The sequence below is a fragment of the Orycteropus afer genome, unplaced genomic scaffold (assembly GCF_000298275.1).
Source record: "Orycteropus afer afer isolate SDZICR_OR568_19922 unplaced genomic scaffold, OryAfe1.0 scaffold00662, whole genome shotgun sequence".
Taxonomy (NCBI): Eukaryota; Metazoa; Chordata; class Mammalia; order Tubulidentata; family Orycteropodidae; genus Orycteropus; species Orycteropus afer.
In genome coordinates this window covers 817,887-843,227 of record NW_006922249.1, presented here as the reverse complement: position 1 = coordinate 843,227, position 25,341 = coordinate 817,887, and the positions used below count along the sequence as shown (strand labels likewise).

Sequence of the window (25,341 nt, the reverse complement as noted above, 5' to 3'; positions counted from 1 at the left end):
AAAGAGTATGTTCATTGGTCATCTTCCTTTATAAGAAAAAATTCTTCAGTGACTGTTTCCCTAACACTGCAAAAAAAGATCAAATAATGGATCATATAACTCTCTCATAAGGAGCTCTGGTGGCACAGTGCCTAAGGCATCTGACTGCTAACCAGAAGGTTGGCGGTTCAAACCCACCAGCCACTCTGCAGAAGGAAGATAAGGGCAATCTACTTCCGTAAAGATTTGCCACTTTGGAAACCCAGTGGGGGTCGCTATGAGTCATAACTGACTGGATGGCAGTGAGTTTGGTGTTTTGAGTTTTATAAACCTGTCATATGACACAAATCAGTTGACTTCTCAGCAGGAAGAAACACATACTGAAATGTTTACCACAATAGCACCCAAACACTGTACCTCACTATTCCTCTGCTAGCGTCCTGAGTATCTCCCTTAGACAATATATTCCAATCAGCTCACAAAACAATAATAATTATAGCTAAAACTCATACTAGCTATAAAGCTTAATCAATCAACAGGTTTATTCTAAGAGTTTTACATGAACTCAGTAATCCTCACAATGATCCTGTGAAGTAAGGACTATTTTACAGGTGAAGACCCTGAGGCATAGACAAGTTATGTAAAAACAAGAGAACACTGCCCTCAACCAGCACCCTGCTCATAAAGCATGGTGCCCATTCAACAGAAGCAGGTAACTATCCCCACCCCACTTGAGAGCAGCAGCTCAAGATGTTTTGCCTAGCGAGACAGGCAATCCACAAGAAGAGCCCTCCAAAAATCTCCCAAATAAATTGACCGTATTTGAGAGGGGAGAAAATTCAAGCCTAAAAGGTTCTGAGAAACAATGGGAAATATTGGTAATAGGCAATTAATAGGAAGCTGGAAGATTCATAAAACCAAGAAGCTATTCCATAAACCAGATAGTTTGCCAGAGAGAACCAGGGAAATAGGAAAGAGGTTAAGAAGTCTTCTTAGGGTGAGAACAAACTTCAGAGACTGGCCTCAAAAAACTATCCCTACAAAAGAGTACAAGTCTAATTGCATTACACTGTGGAGCAATTTATGCCTCACGACATTGCTGAAAACTGAGCAATCACCTAGCAATTACTGTGCTCTAATAGCTAAGTGTAGGAGCTCTGGTAGTGTAGTATCTAAGGCACTTGATTGCTAACCAGAAGGCTGGTAGTTCAAACCCACCAGCCACTCCTTGGAAGGAAGGTTGGGCAATCTACTTCCATCGTGATACCACCTCGGAAATCCAAGGAGGGGTCGCTATGAGTCAGGGCCAACTTGACAACACATAACAATAACAACAACAATAATAGCTGAGTGTGATAAAAGATTAAGAGAAAAGACAGTAAGTGAGTCCTGATAAAACCAAGGTCATCCCAGGTGACTGTGCATATGCCCAAGACCGTACCGTCTTTAGAACAACATCAGAAGCTAAAATTAAAAAACAGTGATAAAACTAAATGCTGGCAAGGATATGGAGAAACTAGATCACTCATACATGCATTGCTGGTGGGAATGTAAAATGGTATAGTCATTCTGGAAAAAAGTTTGACAGTTTCTGTAATAACTAAGCATGCAACTACCATACTCGTAATTGTACTCCTGGGTATTTATCCTATAGAAATGGTTGTACAACTTGAAGAATGCAATCAGTATCACTGACATGTACCAGTACTAATTAAATTTTTACCAAAAAAAATTACACTGTTTTCTTAAAGTTCCCCAGTTTTTAGTGGGGATTGGTGGTTACTCATGTTTATCTTATAGATTAACTAGCTTTTCAGGAAGCAATTTAGACTTTAAATAAACGATTGAAATCATGAATAATACCACAAATAGTACAATATAGTCGATAAATACTTGCCAAGTAAATGAAAGAATGAATGATTCATCCATTATACACAAACGTTTTAGGGAGATGGTCCCCAAAGCTTTCCCAAACTTTAACAGTCTTCAACCATGTGCTGGTGCTTCTCTTAGTGCTATACAGTCAATGCTCTGACCACATTCACACCTCTCACTTCTGGTGTCAAGGGCGTACTTATCTTTCAATTACTCATAATCCATGTAGTGGGTGCAAAAAGACCATGGACCAAACACTTTTCCATTCATATTTGTTTTAAACAGAGCTTTAAATAAATTCAATCAAAATACAATATAAAACTCAATAATTAAAACTGGTCCATAAATAAATAGTCAGATGAACAGAGAACAAAAAGTCCAGAATAAAACTAAATACAGAATCTTAGTATATGATAACAGCGAAGTTTCAATGTTAATGGAGAGTAAACCTGGATCCCTACTTTCAGGATAAATCTAATTTGATAAAACAGTTAAAAGTTCCAGAAGAGCAGAAAAGTCTATGATAAAATCCAACACCCTCAACAAGATGAGAATAGAAGGGAAGTCTGTCAGTATTATTAAAGGTATATATGAAAAATCAATAGCCAACATCCTTAACTGAGAAAGATTGAGGGTTTTCCACTTGAAATTAGGAACAAGACAAGGATGCACCACTTCTATTCAATATTGTATCAAAAGGTTCAGAAGATAATTTAAAATAATATTTTAATAATATCTGAATGGAGAAGGCTTTACCTATGCCGAAATTACAAATCCTGTAACAGAAGAGCCATTCAAATACATCTTAAAAAATAAGTCTTAAAAGAGAAAATCCCATCATAAGCAAAGAAAATAAAAAATATTTACAAGTCACCTTATGGGGGCTATATGTGTCTATATGTGCACACACTCTCCTACCAAACAGAGAAAAAGTCCAATAGTGTAATTAAAAAATAAGCAATAGATGACTGTATCACTGACAGAAAAATTACAGAAATGCATGTTAAATGTATAATATATACTCAATCTTATTCACCACAGGAGAAATGAAGAATAAAACTATATTGAATACCATATTTCAACTGTGAGATTGGCTCAGTTCCAGAATTTTTATATACAGTTTGATATACTCAGGCTGTAGGGAAACAGGAAATATCATATATTGCTGGGTAAGAATGTAAACTGGTAAGTTTCTACTACATAGGGTAATCTGGCAACATCTATCAAAATTAAAAGTATACATATTCTTTGATCCAGTAATTCAACTTGTAGGAATTTATCCAGCAAATGTATTAGTTCACATATAAAATGACTTATGTATGAGGATTTTCACACCAGGAATATTTAAAATGCAAAAATATTATAAGCAATCTAAATGTCTATCAATTAGAAATAAAGAGCACGTATTTCAAATTACACAAGGAATAATGTGATTACAAAATTTAAATTTCATTCAAAACTTCAGAAAAATATTTTTTCTTTTCTTGCTAAAAAAAAAAAAGAAAAAGAAGAATTTAAAAAGTCATAAAAGGTCACCAAGTGGACTTCATTACAGACATTACTCTGCTTTCCTAACTTTTTCATATATAATATTTGTGTTTAAATCTGCCAGACTTTGCAATTCAGCCCAAAGTTTGTGTATCTGTGAGTGTTTTAAATATATTAATTTTTTATCTCCACATGCAAAAGAAGGAACTTGAAACCACATTTGATGCCACACAGAAAAATTGGCTGAAAATGGATCAATGACCTTTTAAATGTAAGAATTAGAACCATAAAACTCTTAGAAAACAGAGTAAAGATTCAGGACCTGTTTTTGGCAACTGATTCTTAGATGTGACACCAAAAGCATGAGCAGCAAAGAAAAATTAGGTAAGGTGGACTTCACCAAAACTAAAAATGTTTGTGCAGCAAAGGACTTTCTCAAGGAGGTGAAGAGACAACTTAGAGAATGGGAGAAGATACTTGATGGTCACATATCAGATAAGGGTTTAATATCCAGAATAACAACGCCTACAATTCAACAACATAAAAGAAAAAGGAGAGGGCAAACAAACAAAAGACAGGCATATGAGTTGAACGTTTATCTACGTTAGGTAGATACACTCCTTGGAGAAATCAATCACGGGAGAATAGAAGGGTTGTGTATGCAGAGAGACAGCTGCAGGGGGCAGGTAACAGTGCAGGGGAGGGAAGGACACAGGGAAGAAGTAACTATGGGGAGGAAGTGAGAGAGGAGTTGTTGCTTTCCGGGAAATTGCAATCAGTGTCATGAAACAAAGTGTATGTGAGCTGCTGTATGGAAAGTTAACTTGCTCTGTAAACTTTCACCCAAATCACAATTTCACAATTTAAAAAAAGAAAGAAAGAAAGGCAAAGAACCTCATTTTAAAATAGGCAAAACACTGAAAGAGACATTTCTCAAAAGAAGATACACAAATGGCTGATGAGCACATGAAATGATTTATCATTAGTCATTCAAAACCCAAAACCCCACTGCCATTGAGTTGTCTTCCGATTCATAGAGACCCTATAGGACACAACAGAACTGCACTATGGGGTTTCCAAGGCTGAAAATCTTTATGACAGTGGACTGTTTCATATTTCTCCTGCAGAACGGTTGGTGGATTCAAACCACCAATCTTTTGATGAGTAGTTGAATGCTTTGACTACTCTGCTACCAGAGCTCCTCAGTCATTAGCTCCATTGTTGTTGTTGTTGCTATGTGCCGTCGAGTCGGCCCCGACTCATAATGACCCCTCCTTGGGTTTCCGAGGCAGTATCACTACGGAAGTAGGATTGCCCAACCTTCCTTCCGAGGAGTGGCTGGTGGGTTTGAACCGCCAGCCTTCTGGTTAGCAGTCAAGTGTTTTAGCCACTATGCTACCAGAGCTCCATTTAGTCATTAAAAAACCAACCAATCAACCAAACTCACTGCCACAGAGATGATTCTCCTCTTTCTTCTGGGGAGCAGGTGGTGGGTTCAAATCACCGACCTTTTGGTTAGCAGCCATATGCCTTAATCACTGCTCCCCCAAGGCCTTCCATTAACCAAAAACCAAAGTCACTGTCACTGAGTCAATTCCAACTCATAGTGACCCCTTGGGTTTTCACGGCAGTAAATCTTTAGGGAAGTAGATTGCCCAGTCTTCCTTCCACAGAGTGGTTGATTGGTTTGAACCACCAACCTTCTGGTTAGTAGTCAAATGCCTTAGGCACTACACCACCAGAGCTCCTTTCATTAGTCGTTGTTGTTGTTGTTATGTGCCGTCGAGTCGGCCCCGACTCATAGCGACCCCTCCTTGGGTTTCCGAGGCAGTATCACTACAGAAGTAGGATTGCCCAACCTTCCTTCCGAGGAGTGGCTGGTGGGTTTGAACCGCCAGCCTTCTGGTTAGCAGTCAAGTGCCTTAGCCACTATGCTACCAGAGCTCCCTCATTAGTCATTAGGGAAATGTAAATAAAAACCACAATGAGATACTACTTCATCCCTACTAGAATGGCTGTAATTTTTCTAAAAAGAAAAGTAAGTCTTGGAGAATATGTTGAGAAAACTGGAGCCCTCATGCATTACTGATGGAAATGTAAAATGATACAGCTACTGTGGAAAACACTTTGGTGGTTTCTTAAATATCTAAACAGAATTACCATAAGGTGCAGCAATTCCATTCCTAGGCATATACCCAAAACATGTGAAAATAGGGACTCAAACAACATACTTACTTGTACACTAATTTGCAGCATTGTTTACAATTCCCAAAAGGTGGAAGCAATTCACTAAGCACTAAGAGATGAATGGATAAGTAAAATAATGGAACACTACTCAGCCAGAAAGGGAAATGAAGTTCTGATACGTGCTGTGACACAGACACACCTTAAAAACATTATGCTAAGTGAAATCAGTCAATCACAAAAGGACAAATATTCTATGATCCCACTTGTGTGAAATATATAAAAGAGGCACATACACAGAGACAAAAGGTTATCTGGGCTTACCATGGGCTAGGAGGGGAAGGGAATGGGGAATCATTACTTAAGTGGTACTGTCTGGAGCGATGAAACTTTTGGAAATAGATAATGGGGATGGTTGCACAACACGGTGACTGTAAGTAATGCCACTGAATTGTACAGTAAAAACGTTTAAAATGACAGAACTATTGTTATATACATTTTTTACCAGAATTATTTGTGTTTCTATAATTATCAGCTATTTATTTATGTTTATTATATAACCATTACATGTTTATTATGGAAAAAGTATCTTTTCTATTATTTTTGAACTTCTTGTTGTGGTTTGGGGAAAAGTTTACAAAGCAAATTAGCTTTCCAGTCTATAATTTATACACATTTTGTTTTGTGCCATGGGTTGTGATCCCACAATGTAACAGTACTGCTCCACTTCCACTCTGAGTTCCAAGTTTCTAGTCACCCTTCTTCCCTGTCATTTCCCACCTTCTTCTGTGCTCTGTTTGGGACAAAAGCTGCCCCTTTTCTCTGTATGGCTGACTGTTCTGAGAAGTATGCTCTTCATGGGTGTCCACTTTATAAGCCTGTGGATTGTTTGGCTGAAAGCTGATCCCTAGTGGTGGATTCAGTTTCAGGATCAAAGGGTTTCTCAGGGTCACAGTCTCGGGGGTTCCACCAATCTCTACCTGACCAGTAAGTCTGGGGTTTTGAGTTGTGTTTTACTCTTTCTTTTTTTTTTTTTTCCCCCACTCTGTTCAGTACCTTCTAATGTAATCCCTATCAGACTGGTTGGTAGTGGTGGTGGTGGTATTGTTATGTGCCGTCGAGTCAGACCCTACTCATAGCGACCCCTCCTTGGGTTTCCGAGGCAGTATCACTATGGAAGTAGATTGCCCAACTTCCTTCCAAGGAGTGGCTGGTGGGTTTGAACCGCCAGCCTTCTGGTTAGCAGTCAAGTGCCTTAGGCACTATGGTTGGTAGTGGTAGCCACGGACAATCTAATTCTTCTGGTCTCAGGGTGGTGAAGGCTGTGATTCGCATGGTACATTAGTCCTCTGGACAACTGTTTCCTTGAGTCTTTGATTTTCTTCACTCCTCTTTGCTCCAGATAGGAAGAGACCAGTAGTTGCATCTTAGGTGGCCACTTGCAAGCTTTTAAGATAACAGTTGCTATTCACAAAAGCAGGATACAAAACACTCTTTGTGGTCTATATTATGCCAATTGACTTAGAAGCCTCCTAGACTGTAGTTCTAAGTCCCTAAGCCCAGGGACTCATTATCTCAAGGTGTTTGGTTATGGCTAAGAAGTTTTCAGAACTTTGTCCCTTGTCTTCTCTATTATATCCATGGACATATTTGTAGCACACAAATACTTAAGTAGAAATCTCTGTCATGCCAATATATACTTGTGGGTGTATTCCATTCGCCTCTCCACACTGTTCAGCTTGCATGTCTACCTATGTATCACTTGTAGGTTATTACTGTTACTGTTATTTCAGGATCTTGTATGTAATAGCATTTGTATTTGTTGTCTTTTACTCTAGTGCAGCTCCCAGTGTCTTCTTTTGCCTTCCTAGGACTTCCAATACAATGTTGAATAGAAGTGGTGACAGAGGGCATCCTTGTCTGGTTTGTTTGCAAAGGGGGCACTTTCAGTCTCTCTCTGTTTATAATAATGCTAGCTGTTGGTTTTGCATATATGCCTGCTTTTTATTATGTTGAGGAATTTCCCTTCCATTGATATTTTTCTGAGAGTTTTTATTGGGAATGGGTGTTGGATTTTGTCAAATGCTTTTTCTGCATCAATTGATATGATCATGTGGTTCTTTCCTTTGTTTTACTATGTGTTGGATTATGTTGATTGTTTTTCTAACATTTAACCATCTTTGTATACCTAGTATAAATCCCACTTGGTCATGATGTATTATTTTTTTGATATGATGTTAGATTCTATTGGCTAGGATTTTGCTGAGGAGCCCTGGTAGCATAGTGCCTAAGGCACTTCACTGCTAACCAGAAGGCTGGCAGTTCAAATCCACCAGCCATTCCTCAGAAGGAAGGTTGGGCAATCTACTTCCGTAGTGGTACCACCTCGGAAACCCAAGGAGGGGTCGCTATGAGTCGGGTCCAACTTGACAACACATAACAACAACAACATGTTCCATGGGAGGAAGGTGAGGTATTCTGCTTCTGTAAAGATTTACCACTTTGGAAACCCTATGAGGCAGTTCTACTCTGTTTGATGGGGTCACTATAAGTAGGAATCAGCTCAATGGCAGTGGGCTCATGAGGGATACTGGTCTATAATTTTCTTCTTTTAGTGGTGTCTTTGCCTGGCTTTGGTATCAGGGTTATGCTTACTTCATAAAATGAATTCAGAAGGTAGCTACTCTTTTCTATGTTCTGGGATAGTCTTGAGTAAAATTGGTGCCAACTCTTTTATGAATGTTTGGTAGAATTTGCTAGTAAAGCAGTCTGGGCCAGGATTTTTTGTTGTTGTTGGGAGTTTTTTAATAACCTATTCAAATTTCTTCTTTTGTCATGGGTCTATTTAAAGTTTCTACCTTGGTCTGTGTATTTCTAAAAATCTGTCCAGTTTTTCTAGATTTTGAAGTTTGTTGAACTATAGTTCTTCAGAATATTGTTATTATCCTTTTTATTTCAGTTGGTTCTGTTGTGATGTCATCCATTTAATTTCTTGTTTGTGTTATTCTCATCTTTTCCTTCTTTTCCTCTGTAAAATTTGATAATGGGTTTGTCAATTTTATTAATCCTTTCAAAGAACTAGCTTGTAGTCTTATTCTTTCTATTGTTCTGTTTTGTTTCATTTATTTCTGCTCTGAACTTTATTATTTCCTTTCTTCTGGTGACTGCAGGCTTTTTTTTGTTGTTCTTATTCTCACTGCTAGAGATGTTAGATTAAGGTGTTGATTTTGATTCGTTCCTCTTTACTGATGAGTGTATTTATTGCTATAAACTGATCTCTGAGCACTGTTTTGGCTATGTCCCAAAGGTTTGGATGTGCTACGTTTTCATTCTCATTCGATTCAAATAATTTATTTTTTATTTCTTCTCTTCTGTAGTGGTTTTTAAACAGAGTGTTATTCAGTTTTCATATATCTGACTTTCTTTCTTCGCTATTCTTGTTTGTTGATACATAATTTTATAGCATTGGGATCTGAGAAGATGCTTTGTATTATTTTGATATTTCTCAATTTATTATGGCTTGCGTGTGGTCTAACTTATGGTCTATTCTGGAGAATGATCCATGTGCACCGGAAAAGAACTATATTATGCTGTTGTTTGGTGGAGTATTCTATATATTATCTATAAGGAAAAGTTGGTTGATTATATTGTTGAGATCACTATCTTTGTCGAGCTTCTAGCTGTCTGTCCTTCATCAAAGTTGTGTATTACAGTCTCCTACTGTTATTGCAGAGTCATCTATTTCCCTTCTCAATTCTGTTAAAGCATGATTTATGTGTTCTGGTCTTTCACTGAGTCAGTAGGTATTATGGTTATGTCGCCTTGTTGGATTGACCCTTTTTATCATTATGTAATACCTGTCTTTATCTCTTAGCTAGCTTTTGCCTTGAAGTCAACTTCATCAGAGATAAATATTGCCCCTTCCACTCTTTTTTTTGGTTGCAATTTGCTTGATACATGTTTTTCCATCTTTTTATTTTTACCTTATTTTCATCTAGGTGTCTAGGGTGCGTCTCTTGTAGACAGTATGTCATACATCCTCATCCATTCTGCCACTCTCTGCCTCTTGACTGGTGCATTTAATCCATTTACATTCAGTATAATTATTGACAAGTATGAATTTACTGCTGTCATCATTCTCTGTGTCTACGTGTTTTTGTCATGCTGATGATCTGTTTCATGTATTTTGCTGTGCTAACTTCATTTTGTTTATGGATTTCTATTTCTTTTCCTTCCCTGCTACTGATTTTGTATTTACTGAATCTTTATGATTTTCTTCTCTTTCATTCTGGTAAAAAGGTTTATTAATTTTCTTCAATGGTTACCTTGTAAATTTTTATTATCCTTCTAAGTTTAAAACAGCCTGTTCTATCATGATATTGTCTTGAGTTTCTCTCTTCCAGTTCTGTAATTATGCCATTTATTCCAACTTTTGCATTATAGTTGCCTTATTTACAAATAGACGTATGCAGTTCCATATTTTCAGTCTTACTGCTTTATTTTCCAACACTCATCTGTCAGTTTGTCACACTGTCATGCTTTGTGTGTTGCTGTGAGACTAGAGGCTATGCCACTGATATTTCGAATGACAGCAGGGTCACCTATGGTGGACAAGTTTCAGCAGAGATTCCAGGCTAAGACAGCCTGGGAAGAAGGAAAGGTTCGTACACTTTCCAAAGAACTGGCCAGTGAAAACACTGTCTTATGTATTACTGGAAAAATAATGAATAGCCCTGAAACACTGTCCAATACAGTGTTGGAAGATAAGCCCCTCAGGTTGGAAGGCACTCAAAATACAACTAGGGAAGAGCTATCTCCTTAGAGTAGAGTTGACCTTAATGACGTGGATGGAGTAAGGCTTTCAGGACCTCCTTTTGCTGATGGAGCATGACTTAACATGAGAAGAAACATGGAAACATCCATTAAAAATCAGAACAGAGACTGTATGAAGTATGAATCTAGGAAAATTGGAAGTTGTCAAAAATGAAATAGAACTCATAAAAAGATCAATATTCTAGGCTTCAGTGAGCTGAAATGGATTGTTTTTGACCGTTCTGAATCAGACAATCATATGATTTACAAGGCTGAGAATGACAAACTGGAAGATGAATGGTGTGGCATTCAACACCACAAGAACATTTCAAGATCTATTCTAAAGTACAATGCTGTCAATGATACAATAATATCCATATGCCTCCAAGGAAGACCAGTTAATACTACTATTATTCAAATTTATGCACCAACCACTAAAGCCAAAGATGAAGAAACTGAGTATTTTTACCAACTTCTGCAGTCTGAAATTGATCAAACATGCAATGAAGATATTTGGATGATTACTGGTGACTGGAATGTGAAAGAAAGTTGGAAATGAAGAAGAATCACCAGTAGTTGGGAAATACGGCACTGGTGATATTTCAGAAATGATGGTGGACATCACATGATAGAATTTTGCAAGATCAACGCCTTACCCACTGCAAATATCTTCTTTCAACAACATAAATGGCAGCTATACACGTGGACCTTGCCAGATAGAATACATAGAAATCAGATTGACTACATCTGTGGAAAGAGGCAATGGAGAAGCTCAACATCTTCAGCTATAACAAGGCCAGGAGCTGACTGTGGAACAGACTATCAATTGTTCATAAGAAAGGTCAAGGTGAAGCTTAAGAAAATTAAAACAGGTCCATAAGAACCAAAATATGACCTTGATTATAATCCACCTGAATGTAGAGACCATCTGAACAACAAATTTGAAGCACGCAATACTCGTAACTGATAACCAGATGAGTTGTGGGATGACATCAAAAACATAATACGTAAAGAAAGCAAAATATTAAAAGAGACAGGAAAGGAACAGAAGATCAAAACAGATGTCAGAAGAGACTTTGAAACTTGGTCTTGAATGGAGTGTAGCTAAAGCAAATGGAAGAAATGACAAGATAAAAGAGCTGAACAGAAGATTTCAAAGAGCAGCTCAAGAAGACAAAGTCAATTATTATAATGAAATGTGCAAAAACCTGGAGTTAGAAAACCAAAGGAACATGCTCAGTATTTCTCAAGCTGAAAGAACTGAAGAAGAAATTCAAGTCTCGAGTTGCAATACTGAAGGATTCTATGGGTAAAATAATGAATGATGCAGGAAACATCAAAAGAAGATGGAAGGAATACAGAGTCACTGTACCAAAAAGGATTGATGTTCAACTATTTTAGGAGGTGGCAATACCAATGGTATTGAAGAAGAAAGTAGAAGCTGCACTGAAGGAATTGGCAAAACACAAGGCTCCAGGAATTGACAGAGTACCCATTGAAATATTTCAACAAACGGATGTCACACTGAAGATACTTTCTTGCCTATGCCAGGAAATTCAGAAGACAGCTACCTGGCCAACTAGAAGAAATCCATATTTGTACTCATTCCAAAGAAAGGTGATCCCACAGAGTGTGGAAATTATTGAACAATATCATTAATATCACACATAAGTAAAATCTTGTTGAAAATAATACAAAAACATTTGCAGCAGTGTATTGACAAGGAGCTTCCAGAAATGTAAGCTGAATTCAGAAGAGGATGTGGAATGAGGGCTATCATTGCTGATGTCAGATGGATCTTGGCTGAAGGCAAAAAAATACCAGAAAGAAATTTACTTGAGTTTAACTAACTATGTAAAAGCATTTGACTGCATGGATCATAACAAATAATTGATAACACTGAGAAAAACAGGAATTCCAGACCACTTAACTGTGCTCATGAGGAACCTGTAATAGACCAGGAGGTTGTCATTCAAATAAAACAAAGGGATACTGCATGGTTTAAAATCAAGATGAGTGTGCACCAGCACTGTATCCTTTCACCATACTTATTCAATCTGTATGCTGAGCAAATAATCTGAGAAGCCAGACTACCTGAAGAAGAACATGGCATCAGGATTGGAGGAAGATTAATTTAACAACCTGTGATATGCAGACAACACAACCTTGCTTGCTGAAAGTGAAGATGACTTGAAGCACTTACTGATGAAGATTAAAGACTATACTCTGCAGTATGGATTACATCTCAATGTAAAGAAAATGAAATTCCTCACAACTGGACCAATAAGCAGCATCATGATAAATGGAGAAAAGACTGAAGTTGTCAAAGATTTCATTTTACTTGGATCCACAATCAACACCCATGGAAGCAGCAGTCAAGAAATCAGATACTGTATTGTACTGGGCAAATCTACTGCAAAAGACCTCTTTAAAGTGCTGAAGAGCAAAGATGTCTCTTGGAAGACTATGGTGTGCCAACCCAAGCCATGGTATTTTCAATCACCTCATACACATGTGAAAGCTGGACAATGAATAAGGATGACTGAAGAAGAGCTAATGCTTTTGAATTGTGGTGTTGGCAGAGAATACTGTAAATACGATGGACTGCCAGAAAAACAAACAAATCTGTCCTGGAAGAAGTGTAGCTGGAATGCTCCTTGGATGCAAGAATGGCCAGACTTCATCTCACCTAGTTTAGTCATGTTGTCAGAAAGGACTATTTCTTGGAGAAGAATATTGTGCTTGGTAAAGTGGAGGGTCAGCAAAAAAGGGGAAGATCCTCAACAAGATGGATTGACACAGTGGCTACAACACATGGGCTGAAGCACAGCAAGAACTGTGAGTATGGTGCATGACTGGGCAATGTTTCATTCTGTTGTACACACAGTCACTCTGAGTTGGAGCTGACCCAATAGCACCTAACAGCTTTATTTTATTTTTGAAAATTCTTTATCTGGGTTGGTTTCTGGGTGAGGTGTCTTAATCTCAGGTTGTTGTCTGATGTTGTTGACTCTCTGTCTGAAGGACTGCCTTTAGCATTTTTTGCAAGGTTGGTCTGATTGTTACAAATTAGTTTATTTGTAAATGGCCTAATTTCACCATCATTTTTGAAGGACAAATTTCCTGGATATATAATTCTTGGTTGTCAACTTTTTCTTTCAGGGTTTCATGTATGTCATCCTATCACCTTCTTGTCTTGATGCTGTCTGCAGAGAATTTAGAGTTTAGTCTTTTGGGTTGCCCTTTGTAAGTAAGTAACATTTTGTCTTTCTCAAGCTGCCCCAGGATTCTTTCTTTCTCTTTGTTTGGGAAAGTTTGATTATGATATCTCTTAGTTTTCTCTTTTAGGGTATATGCCATTTGGAGTTCATAGAGCTTCTTGAATGGATGCCTTCTCATCTTTCATGATATTAAGGAAGTTTTTTGCCAACAAATATTCAAGAATTTTCTCTGTGTTTGTTTGTTTGGGGATGGAGGGGGTTTGTTCCTGTTCTGGAATTCCAATCACACATAAGTTATTCCTCTTGTTGGTGTCTTACATAATTCTTAGGCTTTATAAACAATATTTCTTCATTCTTTTCTCTGATTGTTCCTCTAACAAATCAGTATTAATGTATCTGTCTGCAATTTCACTCATTTTGTCTTTCATCGATTTAATTTTACTCCTTTGTTCTTCCAATGTGTTAATCTATTTCTGAAATTTTAGTATTAAATCTTCTCAATTTCTATTTGCTGTTTTTATATGGTTTTGAATTTTGTATTTTGTAAATTTTTTCTTGCATTTTTTTTCTGAAGTCTTCTATAGTATTGTTTTCCTTCATCTCTTCTTAATTGAAGGGTCCTAAATATAAATCTTTTTAATTCCTTTTAAGGTAGTATCATCTTTCCCTGTTTCTACGTGTGAACTTAAAGTTGTCTGTTGTCTCTGAGACACTGTGGTGTTACTGTATTTATTTGGTGATTGTGTGTTGGTTTGTTTCACCCTTGTTTTTTGTTTTGTTATATCCAGATGGGCAGGGCATGCTACTCTGATTGCTAGTTTGGCAGCACTAGGGCACTCACCACGTGTCTCCTGGTGTTTGTGGTAACAAGTGGGAGTGTTGGTGGGGGTTTGTGTTTTCTGTTAATGTAGAGCAGTTGAAGGTGGACTGGGCAGGTTTTACTGTGCTGATCAAGTGGTGCAGGAGCAAGTGGTGGCAGGACGGGTGTGTGTAACTGAGCAGTAATGGATGCAGTCTCCACCTCCGACTGCAGAGAGGGGAATAAAAGGAAGAAGAAGAAAAATAGGAATGAGGGGGGAAAGACTGAAGGGGAAGAAAGAAACACAGTGCAGCAGGAGCACATGCCACTGACTACAGAGGCAGTGGCAGCACCATGCCTGATTCACAGGAGTGCATGCTGCTGACTAAGGAGGTGATAGGAATGCAGCACTCAACCTGCAAGAATGTGTGCTGCGGACTACAGAGGCTGTAGGTACATAGTGCACAGTGAGAGAGAGCATGCCTCACTAATTGCAGAGATGGTAGGCATGCATTGCTCAGTCCGGCAGGTGTATCACCAGGTGGCGCGAGGGAGGCAAGGAGGTGTGTCAATAGGGTGGGGTGGGGGCAGAGTTCTGGTCACTGGGGGTGTGTGGGATAAGCAAGGAGATCTCACTTCTGCAGTCACCAATAACCAGCATGGGCACTGGTGCATTCCTCAGCAAGTGCAGCTGGTTATCTGGTTCCTGCCCTGACTCAATGCAGGGGAAGTGGACCATCTTGAATCCAGCATCTCCTGCCACCATCCAAAAGTACTTCCCCACTATGTGGTTTCCCAACCCAAACAACTAGGGATCACGGCTGGTAAGTGGTTCTATCCTTGTTCCCTCCTTGGTCTGTGGTTGCCTGAGTCTCTTGAGTGCTCATCCACTTTCTTTGACTTCCCTTCCTTACATCAAGCTTGTGTTTGCTCACCTGGCTTCACTCTGGATTTGTCTACACTGTGTGTCTGTCTTACTGGGGATTCCATGAAGTTGCCTTCTATGTTCCTCACACAGAATGCTGCTTGCAATGAGTCAAAATGGCCACATGCTCCAGGCCAGCAGCCTTGCTGTCACTTCCCATTCACTGCTTTTGTTCAGTTTCTTCTTTCATGGGTGTCTGAGCTACTTCTTTATCATTTCATTTGAAGCACAGGGTTTCAGAATTATCATCTGTTTCCATTTCACTTGGTGTTTCAGGCCTTTGTTGTAGGATAGGAACTCTGGTCAGGCAGTGGTCAAGGCATTTGGCTGCTAACCAGAAGGTTAGCAGTTCAAAACCACTAACTGCCCCACAGAAGAAAGATAAGGCAGTCTACTTCTGTAAAGATTTATAGCTTTGGAAATCCTATGGAGCAGCTGTACTCTTCTATAGGGTCACTATGTGTCAGAATCAACCTGATTGCAGTGAGTTTGGTTTTTTTTTTTGCTTGTTGAATGAGAGTGTGGCATGTGTAACTTTTGCCACCTTAGCTCCCACCTTTTCTCTTTTTCTAAACTTTTTAAATAAACTTTAGAAAGAAATGGGTCTAGCCTTTAAACTTTGTATACCTATTGCTGATTCCCTTCAAAGAAGCAGTGTTAATTCACAATCCTACCCAGTAGGTGACACCCTGCTTGGGATTATCATATTTATATCCTTGCCAATGTTTCTGGATCAAAAATTGAGTAACATCTACTTTTAATCTGCTGTTCTCTAATTGTCAAACATGCTTTCATTATTTATTATCTGTTCTTTTTCAATGTTTTCTTAAATGCTTTGGCCTTTTTGGTATTGGTATATTTACCTAGTTCTTATTGACCTACATGTGTTCTTTGTGTATATTTAACCTGTTGCTATGTGTGTCACAATTTATACTTTCCATTTGCAATCTGCCTTTTTGTGTTTTCATGCTATTCTCTGGATTCATTTTTAGCTTTTATGTATCCAATGTCATCTTTTTTTTTCACTTATGGTTTCATTCTTTGTCTTAGCTTCAAAATACTCTCTTCCTGAAATTAAAAAAATGCACCCTGAAATTCCTTATATAGTTTCCTTTTTCAGAAAACTTATCTCTGTAATCTGTTCTGTTTAAAAGTATAAGTAAAATCAGTTTTTCAAATCAGGAAAATTTAAATTCATTAAAATCTTTCCTGATAGTATTTCAGAAAAATATGCCATTTGTGCTAATCTAATTAAAAACTTATTTTCTACTTTCAGATTCTTTTTTCTTTAAATTAATGGGCTTTAGATTGGGCAATCTACTTCCGTAGTGGTATTACCTCGGAAACCCAAGGAGGGGTCGCTATGAGTCGGATCTGACTCGATGGAAGTGCATTTAAACCCAGCTGGTCTAAGTAAAGCAGAAGCAAGCTTAATGCTGTCTCTTATATTTCTAGACTCAGTGGGCAAGTAAACAGAATCACTGTCAAAGCTGTAAAAAGGGCTGGCAAAAAGGGCTAGCTAGCCTCTCACTACCCATGCAGGTCCAACACAGCCACCAATATAAGGGAGGCTACCTTTCTGTACCATTTGGATCTTTCTTCCTTTGCTCAATAGGAACAGCATTTCCACTAGCAGTCTAAGCAACAATGTAATGAGAATGTGTATATCCTGTTGCCCCGACTGCTGAGAGATAAATAACCCTCTATTTACCAGGCCTGACTTTGTTCAAAAGCAACCAGGCAATCAGGAACTTGACTGCCAGGGCCCAAGCAGCTCACAAATCCTTTTAAAATATATTGCTACAAGCCAGTTACAGGATTACATTTCCAAAATAGTATTTATATCTAAATAAATAATTAAGTTAGATTATCAAGCTTTATATTTTATTATATATTCATTAGTTCACATTAAACTAATTTAATTGTGTTATTAAAAAGCAGGGTCTGGAAGAAAGCTGTTACATTGTGGGGAACTGCAGTCAATGTCATGAGACAAAATGTGTATGAACTGCTGCTGTATGGAACAGGAATTTGCTCTGTAAACTTTCACCTAAATCACAATTTTTAAAAAGAAAAAAATATATATATATGAGGGAAAAAGAAGCAGAGTCTGCTATAGGTGTCCAGAGAAAGAATTGTTCAGAGAACTCTCCCAAGACACTATTAAAGAAAGAATCTAGTATCTTAAAAGCACAACATTCAGACACCAAAGAAAGCAGCAGTAGTAAAACTGTAAACCCAGTACACAGCGTACGGGAGACGAGCATGAAATAGAGCCAGTGCTAAATCACTTGGATTGTTTCGCTTATTGGTTTCAGGATGTACAGGGTTTAATAATAAATGAATACAACACAAAAGTGACAACAATTTTAAGTCAACCACAAATCTGAAAAGGTCAGTAAGAACTCTATCCTAACCCAAAAGTATTTTTGTCTTGGATCATCTCTAATGAACCTAGAAGAACCAGCATATTTCACAGGGGCTAAATAAAACTTTTTAAAAGGTTAACGGAAAAATATTTATGTGAAAAATGCCTCCAAATAATCTTTTAGTGGGTGGAATCAGCACATACCAATGAATCCCTTTGAGCTTAGTCCAATTTTGAATTAAGCTCAAGTTTACCTTTAAGAAACAATGAACCTGTTTTTAAGTAAAACCTTGTATTAATAAGAAAATGGAATGTGAATACAAAAAATAAGATATTATCAACTGAATTGTATCTTAACATTTTATAAAGTTTTTCCATGAGCCATCAGTAGATCTTTAAAATGTACAATCTTTTAAAACTTGTTAGTCATTCATCTGTAAAATCTAGCTTTTTATGTGTATGCCAAGAATAAAATTGTCCCATGCTAAATTTAATATAAATCTCACATTACAGAGTTACGTGTTCTTGTCCTTCAGTATGACTATGATAACGATTCAAAGGGTAAAAACACACTTAGATAATAGACCTTCTGCTGCATTTCAGTAAAATGAAGAAAGCCTGAAAAGCATGCAAAAATTCGATCCATATTTTAAATCTGCAGGCAATCAAGCCAGAAAACTAAATTGAAGAGCCAGGCTATGTAATCACAATCACTCGCAAAACCATTTAAACTATTTTTTAGTCGTAATTGTTAGCAGTTTCTTATGACTAAACTCTTTAAAAACAGTATCTTCCAACTTCAAAAATTAAATGTACATGTACGTTCACTTTTTGTCTATTTACAGTCAGGTGCTAGCTATATTGTTGTTGTAGTTGTTATGTGCCGTCGAGTCAGACCTGACACATAGCGACCCCTCCTTGGGTTTCTGAGGCAGTATCACTATGGAAGTAGATTGCCCCATCTTCCTTCTGAGGAGTGGCTAGTGGGTTTGAACCGCCAGCCTTCTGGTTAGCAGTCAAGTGCCTTAGGTACTACACTACTAGCTATGGCATGTTAAAATCTCCCTTTCTCCTATTCCAATTCTACTTTCTCTTCTTTTGATTTTAGTACATTATAGTTCCAAGTTAATTTCACATTATTTATCCAAATAATGGCTAGCTTAAAATTTTGATCTGTTTAACTATAATCTGTGAAGTAATATACAGTTTTACAAAGAAAAAACTCTGTCATGATGCAGAGAGTCACTTTATGACTTTTAACAAAGTCATATGTTACCTTCTCAAATGTTATTTAAGAATGGTTAATCATTTTACAAATGTTACACAAAGATTCTCAACATTATATACTGATTGGTATGCATAGTTCTTAACAGAGCATATTTAATAATAAGACATAAAATGAGTTGTTCAAGGTCAGACAGCATGTCAGAAAGGCAGCCTATTGGCGGAGTCTGCCTTAGCAAACGCAAATTCCTGCCTTCCCCCACATGTGCCATCCTGAGAGATCGCTGCTCTAACCTCTGCCTGCAAAGTGTTAACACAGGTATCCGTCACAGGGCAGAAACTGCTCAGAGTAGAATTTCAAACATAAGGGGCTGATTAAGTAGAAGAGAATTTAACCTAAAAGTTACCGTAATATATAAATTAATCTTCAGATAAAAGATTCATCATCTGAGTGATCAGTTCCACTGAAGCAGAGACTGATTTTTTTCCTAATATATTGAAGTGGCTAAGACCTGCCTCCAGGATACTCTGAAGCCTCACCAAAGAGATCTAGTCCTTGAGGAGAGAACCAATTGCTTCTTGGAGCTAAGCTGCCCCCATCTTCAGTGATAACCCAAGATAAAGATCACTCAGTTTTCACATAGAAAAATCTGTGTATATTTTTTTTCACTCCCACATCATTGTGGGATGATCACTCCTTCAAATTCTCAATTTGAACCACTGCAGACAACACTTAAAGCTTCAGCAGTTTGACTTTTAACTGGCTTCAATTAGTTTTATTACTTCTAACTTGATCTCTACAGCAAACCTTTTTATGCACTCTTAACACATATCTAATCAGTTGTACTCATTGGCCTCTTTATGATATCCTTTCCCATATTTGCAAAGGAGTTCTAATATCCATTAAAAAGTTAAGAAAAAAACCAACAAAGAGTAAATTATCAGTGTTCAATGATGGAGCTTGCAGATTATCCATAATATGCTTTCATGTTAAAATTGTCAAACTAATAACTATCTGATGTCCATATTCAAATATATGATGTTTAAATTCTTTGAAAAAATAAATGTCTAGTGCTCAAATGTGAGTATAATATATTCTTTGGTCACCATGTATATGCAAAAAAAAAAAAAAAAAATCACACACAAAAAAAGTACAACAATGGAATTTTTGGCAACCCTACATAGAATTACATCATTTTTATAAAAGCAAGGAGGGGGGAGGCAGGAAAGGAATCAACATTCATTTTGTGCCTACTAGGAAACATGTACTATGCTAACTACTTTACATAAAACTACAATCAATTTAATGTTTCTCACCTAAATACCAAATAATTCTAAACCTATGCATTCAGATATCAAAGGTAACACAAACTCTCTAAGAATACTAAACGGATTCCATTTCCTACCTTGGGCTATGTGTCTATCTCTGCTGTGTGTATGTGTGTGTATCCTAGGGCTCAAAGTCAAATTAATTTAAATTCCAAGAGACTAATTCAAGAATACCATTATCTCACTGAAATTTTCTTTTGGAGAGGCTAGTTTTGTTACAAAACCTCAACTCTAATGAGCATGCTTTAATAAAGTTTTTTGCTGATTTATTTATTTGTCAAGAGAGAATCTGCTACTATCAAAGTATAAAGATTCTTCATTATAACAATCTACATATTTAAACTTATTCAGCCTTCAAAGGTTGTAAGAAAGAGAGGGTTAGAAATGAGACAGGTTGGGTTCTTAAATGGCTAGATAACTTGTTTCACTGATTTCCAGTAAAATAGTCACCTCAGTGGAAAAAGATGCTCTTTGAAGAAGGAAGATAAAGAAAAATGTCTATTCCAATGCAAAACATCTTGCTCACATATATTTGAAAACAGATATAAACTTAAATGGATTTTTAATTGTCTGATAACACAGGTAGGTAGTCCCCAATTTACAACATATTTGAGGTGTGACAAACCACTTGTAACAGCCTTATGGTTTGGGGGTTTTTTGGTACATCTTATCAACAGTATGTACTACACACATTAAAAATATATCATAAGTTTATATATAATGTTTCCAACCCTCAGAAACAAATAAAGATTGAATTTATAAAGATACTGATAATAAGAGTAATAATAATGAAAACTAAACAACAACAACAAAAAAAAAACCATGTTCTATTACATCAGGACCAACTTACAACAGAGTCTTCAGAATGCAACTCCATCATAAGTTGGGGACTACCTGTACTATAACTGAAAGGAAATTGTAGTTTTATTCATAGATTTCTGATATTTCACATAGTAACTTTAGTAAAATGCTAAAAATTTGAATGACTATGCACACAAAAAATATTTATGGCAATATTAAGTGAAAACAATAGATTATGATTTAAATTACATAAAAAGTTGTGTATATTAAAAACACTTAGAACTGTGACAATGGTGGATTTGAGAAGGTAACAGACTCATAGATTATAATTTTTTTAAAAAATTCCTTTATATTGCAATGTTGTTGCAATATAAACAACAACTTAAAAAAAGACCGGCATCATCATAAAGATTAAACAGCACCACATCTGCAACGATTTGCTGTGTCATGGATAGGAAAACTAAGAATGTCTTAGTTTTCCAGTTATTCTGTAAGTTCAGGAAAGCAGATATCATGACTTCCTGTTAGTCTCCACAACACATTGCATGGCATCTTGGTCCCAAACAGATCAATAAATTCCCAGTGATGGTCTAGTAATTGAACTACTGATTAACAACAGGTGTAGATAGCATAAAAAGGAAACTTACTGTTATTTGTTGGTTCAGGAAACCCAGCCTTTGGACTACTCCATCCTTTGTTTTCCCCTGTCTGAAAGATTAAATCAACTGTTTAAATCCAGAGAAATAAGCTTATTCAAAAAAGGAGAAAACCAAATCAATTAAAACCAAAACCAAACTCAACAGCTGTTGAGTCAGTTCTGACTCATAGTGACCCCTCCTTGGGTTTCTTAGGTGGTATCTCTACGGAAGTAGACTGCCTAATCTTCCTTCCGAGGAGTGGCTGGTGGGTTTGAACTACCAGCCTTCTGGTTAGCAGTCAAATGCCAAGGGCTTTAAATAATCACATAGTCATTCTGATTATTCTACCCATCTTCAACCCCAAAGATTAGGCACAGAAGAGTAACTAACCCAGTGTCATTTATCCTTTCTCTACAATTTGAAACTATTTCCTATTGTTCTCATCTGTTTTTATCTACTCATTTTAATTTATTATTTACTGTATTAAGAAAGTCCCATATTCAATATATGTATTACATAGAACAGGGCTCTATCTAGGTGGTTAAAGCAATAATAATCATTACAAAATAAATCATTGCAATAATAATCATTACAAGTGCTAAAGTAACTAGATGAGCTTCCTCATCATTTCTAAACTTAGACTAACAACAGAACACTATTACATTCTTACTGGAAAAATACTATGATAAAGATCACAGCTAGCTAATGACATATACAAAATATTGAAAACAAAGTTCTACATTAAGTTAAACATTTAACATATTAACTTTTCCCAGATGACTTGTGTTTGGTATAAATACATTCTGAAACACAGAGTTGGTTTTTTGTTTTTTTTTTTTTAATTTTATTGTAGTAAAATATATAAAATACAAAATTTGCCATTTTAACCACTTTTAAGAGCGTAATTCAGTGACATTATTACATTCACAATGCTGAGCAACAACCATCACTATCTATTTCTACAACATTTTTATCATCCTAAACAGAAATACAGAACCCTTATGAGTTAGTTTGCCTTGTGCAGATATTTTTTATTAAGTGGAATTATATTATTTATTTCTGGTCTGGCTTATTTCACTCAGCATAATTTTCTCAAGGTTCATCCGTGTTGTAGCATGTATTAGAACATCATTCCTTTTTATGGCTAAATGATATTCCATTGAATGTATACACATTTTTTTAACTCCATTCATCTGTTGATAAATACTTGGGTTGAAACACAAATATCTTGAAGTAGTATTCTAACAAAAATAAGTGATCTTAATGTGACTTCAACTGGTTATGTTCTCTTTTTATAGAGCTGGTATTATTAACATGATGTATTCCCATTTAAAAAAAAAACAACTTATTTCCTATTTATCACCATTTTATATTTATGTTAACAGATGTCAAAGGTCAAATCCATAAATTAAATCTAGGTTGTTGTTGTTGTTGTTATGTGCCGTCGAGTTGGCCCCGACTCATAGCGACCCCTCCTTGGGTTTCCGAGGCAGTATCACTACAGAAGTAGGACTGCCCAACCTTCCTTCCGAGGAGTGGCTGGTGGGTTTGAACCGCCAGCCGTCTGGTTAGCAGGCAAGTGTCTTAGCCACTATGCTACCAGAGCTCCCTAAATCTAGGTATAAACACAAAATACATACAATTTACCAGGGCTCAGTTTTAGAAAACATCGTTCTTACTGAATTTTCATTCTTTCACCTTCATTATGCATATTATCGTGAACAAGGAAAGATACAGTGACAGATAACAGAAGCAAAAGAGAAAACAAAGTGTCCTGAGTAAAAAAGGTGACAGTGTGTTAAAAACAACTAGCAGCTTCATATTTTAAATAACTGCCAGAGGAAAAGCAGATAGCAGACTTCTGATCAAAAAAATAAACAAGCTTCTCATCAGAAAAGTAAGCAAATCATAAGACAAAGGAACAGGATCTTTACACTACTGAAAGAAACAGAAAAGGGCCAAAATCCATTAATTGGATGTTTTGGTTACCTCTAGTGCCACTCTAATAGAAGATACCACAAATGGGATGGCTTGAACAAACAGAAGTTTATTCTCTTACAATTTTGGAGACTAGAAGTCCAAGTTCAAAGTCCCAGGCTCAAGGGGCTGGGTGAAAGCCCCTCAACCTTAGGCTTCAGCTCTGCCTCTTGCTCATGGCCCACTGAACTCACTTAACTCAGGCAGCTGCTCGCTGCTGAGGTTAACAAATCCAAGATCAGCAAGTAAAAAGACACAGTACTGATATTACCAAACCACACAGCAGGCCATTGATTCAAGTCTATTAAGAGTCCCAAGACTGGCAGACCACATGGCAGGCTGTTAAATGAAGACTCAGCTGCATGCAGGGTCCAAGCATACCAAAAACTAGAGACCATTCCCAAAGCTTCTCCTTACATAATAAGGGAAGCAGAACAGCCCTAACCCAGCTACTCAGCTGCTCACAGCAGATTCTACCACGGAGATGATTGCCAGTCTCATCATGGGGAGTAACTACTACCAGCTGCTCAGCCACTCAAAATCAGGCCCAGCCAAGTTGACATATAACCTTAACTACCACATTGGGGAAGAGAGAGTCTCTTTGAAAATGGTGCTGGCAAAACTGGATATGCATTTGCAGAGAAGTGAAACAAGATCCATACCTCACACCATACACAAAAAGTAACTCCAGATGGATCAAAGATTTAATTGTGAGACCTAAAACTATAAAGTTTATCAAAGTAAAAATAGGAGCAAACTTAGGGTTCCTAATTTATGGCATAAATATACTATATCAAGCAAACCCAAGATCCACAAACAGCAGAGGTTAAACCAGGTGATTGAGACTTTCTAAAAATTAAATTATGTGCTTCAAAAGACTTCTCCAAAAGAGTAAAAAGAGAACCTACAGAATGGGTAAAAAAATATTTGGTAATGACACATCAGATAAAGGATTTACCTCTAAAATTTATAGAAAACGCCAACACCTCAACATCAAAGAGGCAGACAATCTTATTCAAAAATGGGCAGAAGATATTAATAGAAATTTCACCAAAGGAGATATTCAGGAAGCCAACAAACACATGAAGAAATGTTCATGATCATTAGCCATAAGAGAGATTCAAATCAAAACAACAACAAGCATTCACAGCAAAGTTCAAAAGGACAGTAAATAACAAATGCTCGTGAGGATGTGGAGAGATTGGAATCATCATACACTGCTGGTGGGACTGTAAAATGATAGAACAACTATGGAAATCAGTATGGTGATTCCTTAAAAAGTTAGAAATAGAAATACCATTCGGTCCAACAATCCCTTTACTAGGTATATACCCTAAAGAAGTGAGAGGCAGGACAAGAACAGATATATGCACAACCATGTTCATCATAACACTGTTCACAATAGCAAAGAGATGGAAACAACCAAGGAACGGATAACCAAACTGGTACATACACACAACAGAATACTATGCAACCCTAAAAAATAATGCAGAATCTGCAAAGCACTGCATAATATGGATGAAAGTGGAAGAAACTATGTTGAGTGAAATAAGTCAATCACAGAAGGACAAATATTGTACTAGTCTACTACTGTAAAAGCCAAGGAAAGGTTTATACATAGAAGGAAACTTTCTTTGTTGGTTACCAGGGATGGGAGGTGGGGGAGGCTAAATTCTTAGATAGGTTGGAGGGAAAAAAAAAGAATATTATGTAATATATAT

The 25,341-nt window shown here is 37.0% G+C and overlaps 1 protein-coding gene across 1 annotated transcript in view; it reads right to left on the bottom strand.

The window, feature by feature from the left end:
• Window positions 1-25,341, bottom strand: part of STAU2 (staufen double-stranded RNA binding protein 2) — a 395,353-nt gene that overhangs the window by 195,558 nt on the left and 174,454 nt on the right. The window contains exon 9 of the mRNA XM_042783101.1: window positions 21,653-21,713. Within this exon, the coding sequence (XP_042639035.1) occupies window positions 21,653-21,713 (61 nt within the window). The remainder of the gene's footprint in view (window positions 1-21,652; window positions 21,714-25,341) is intronic.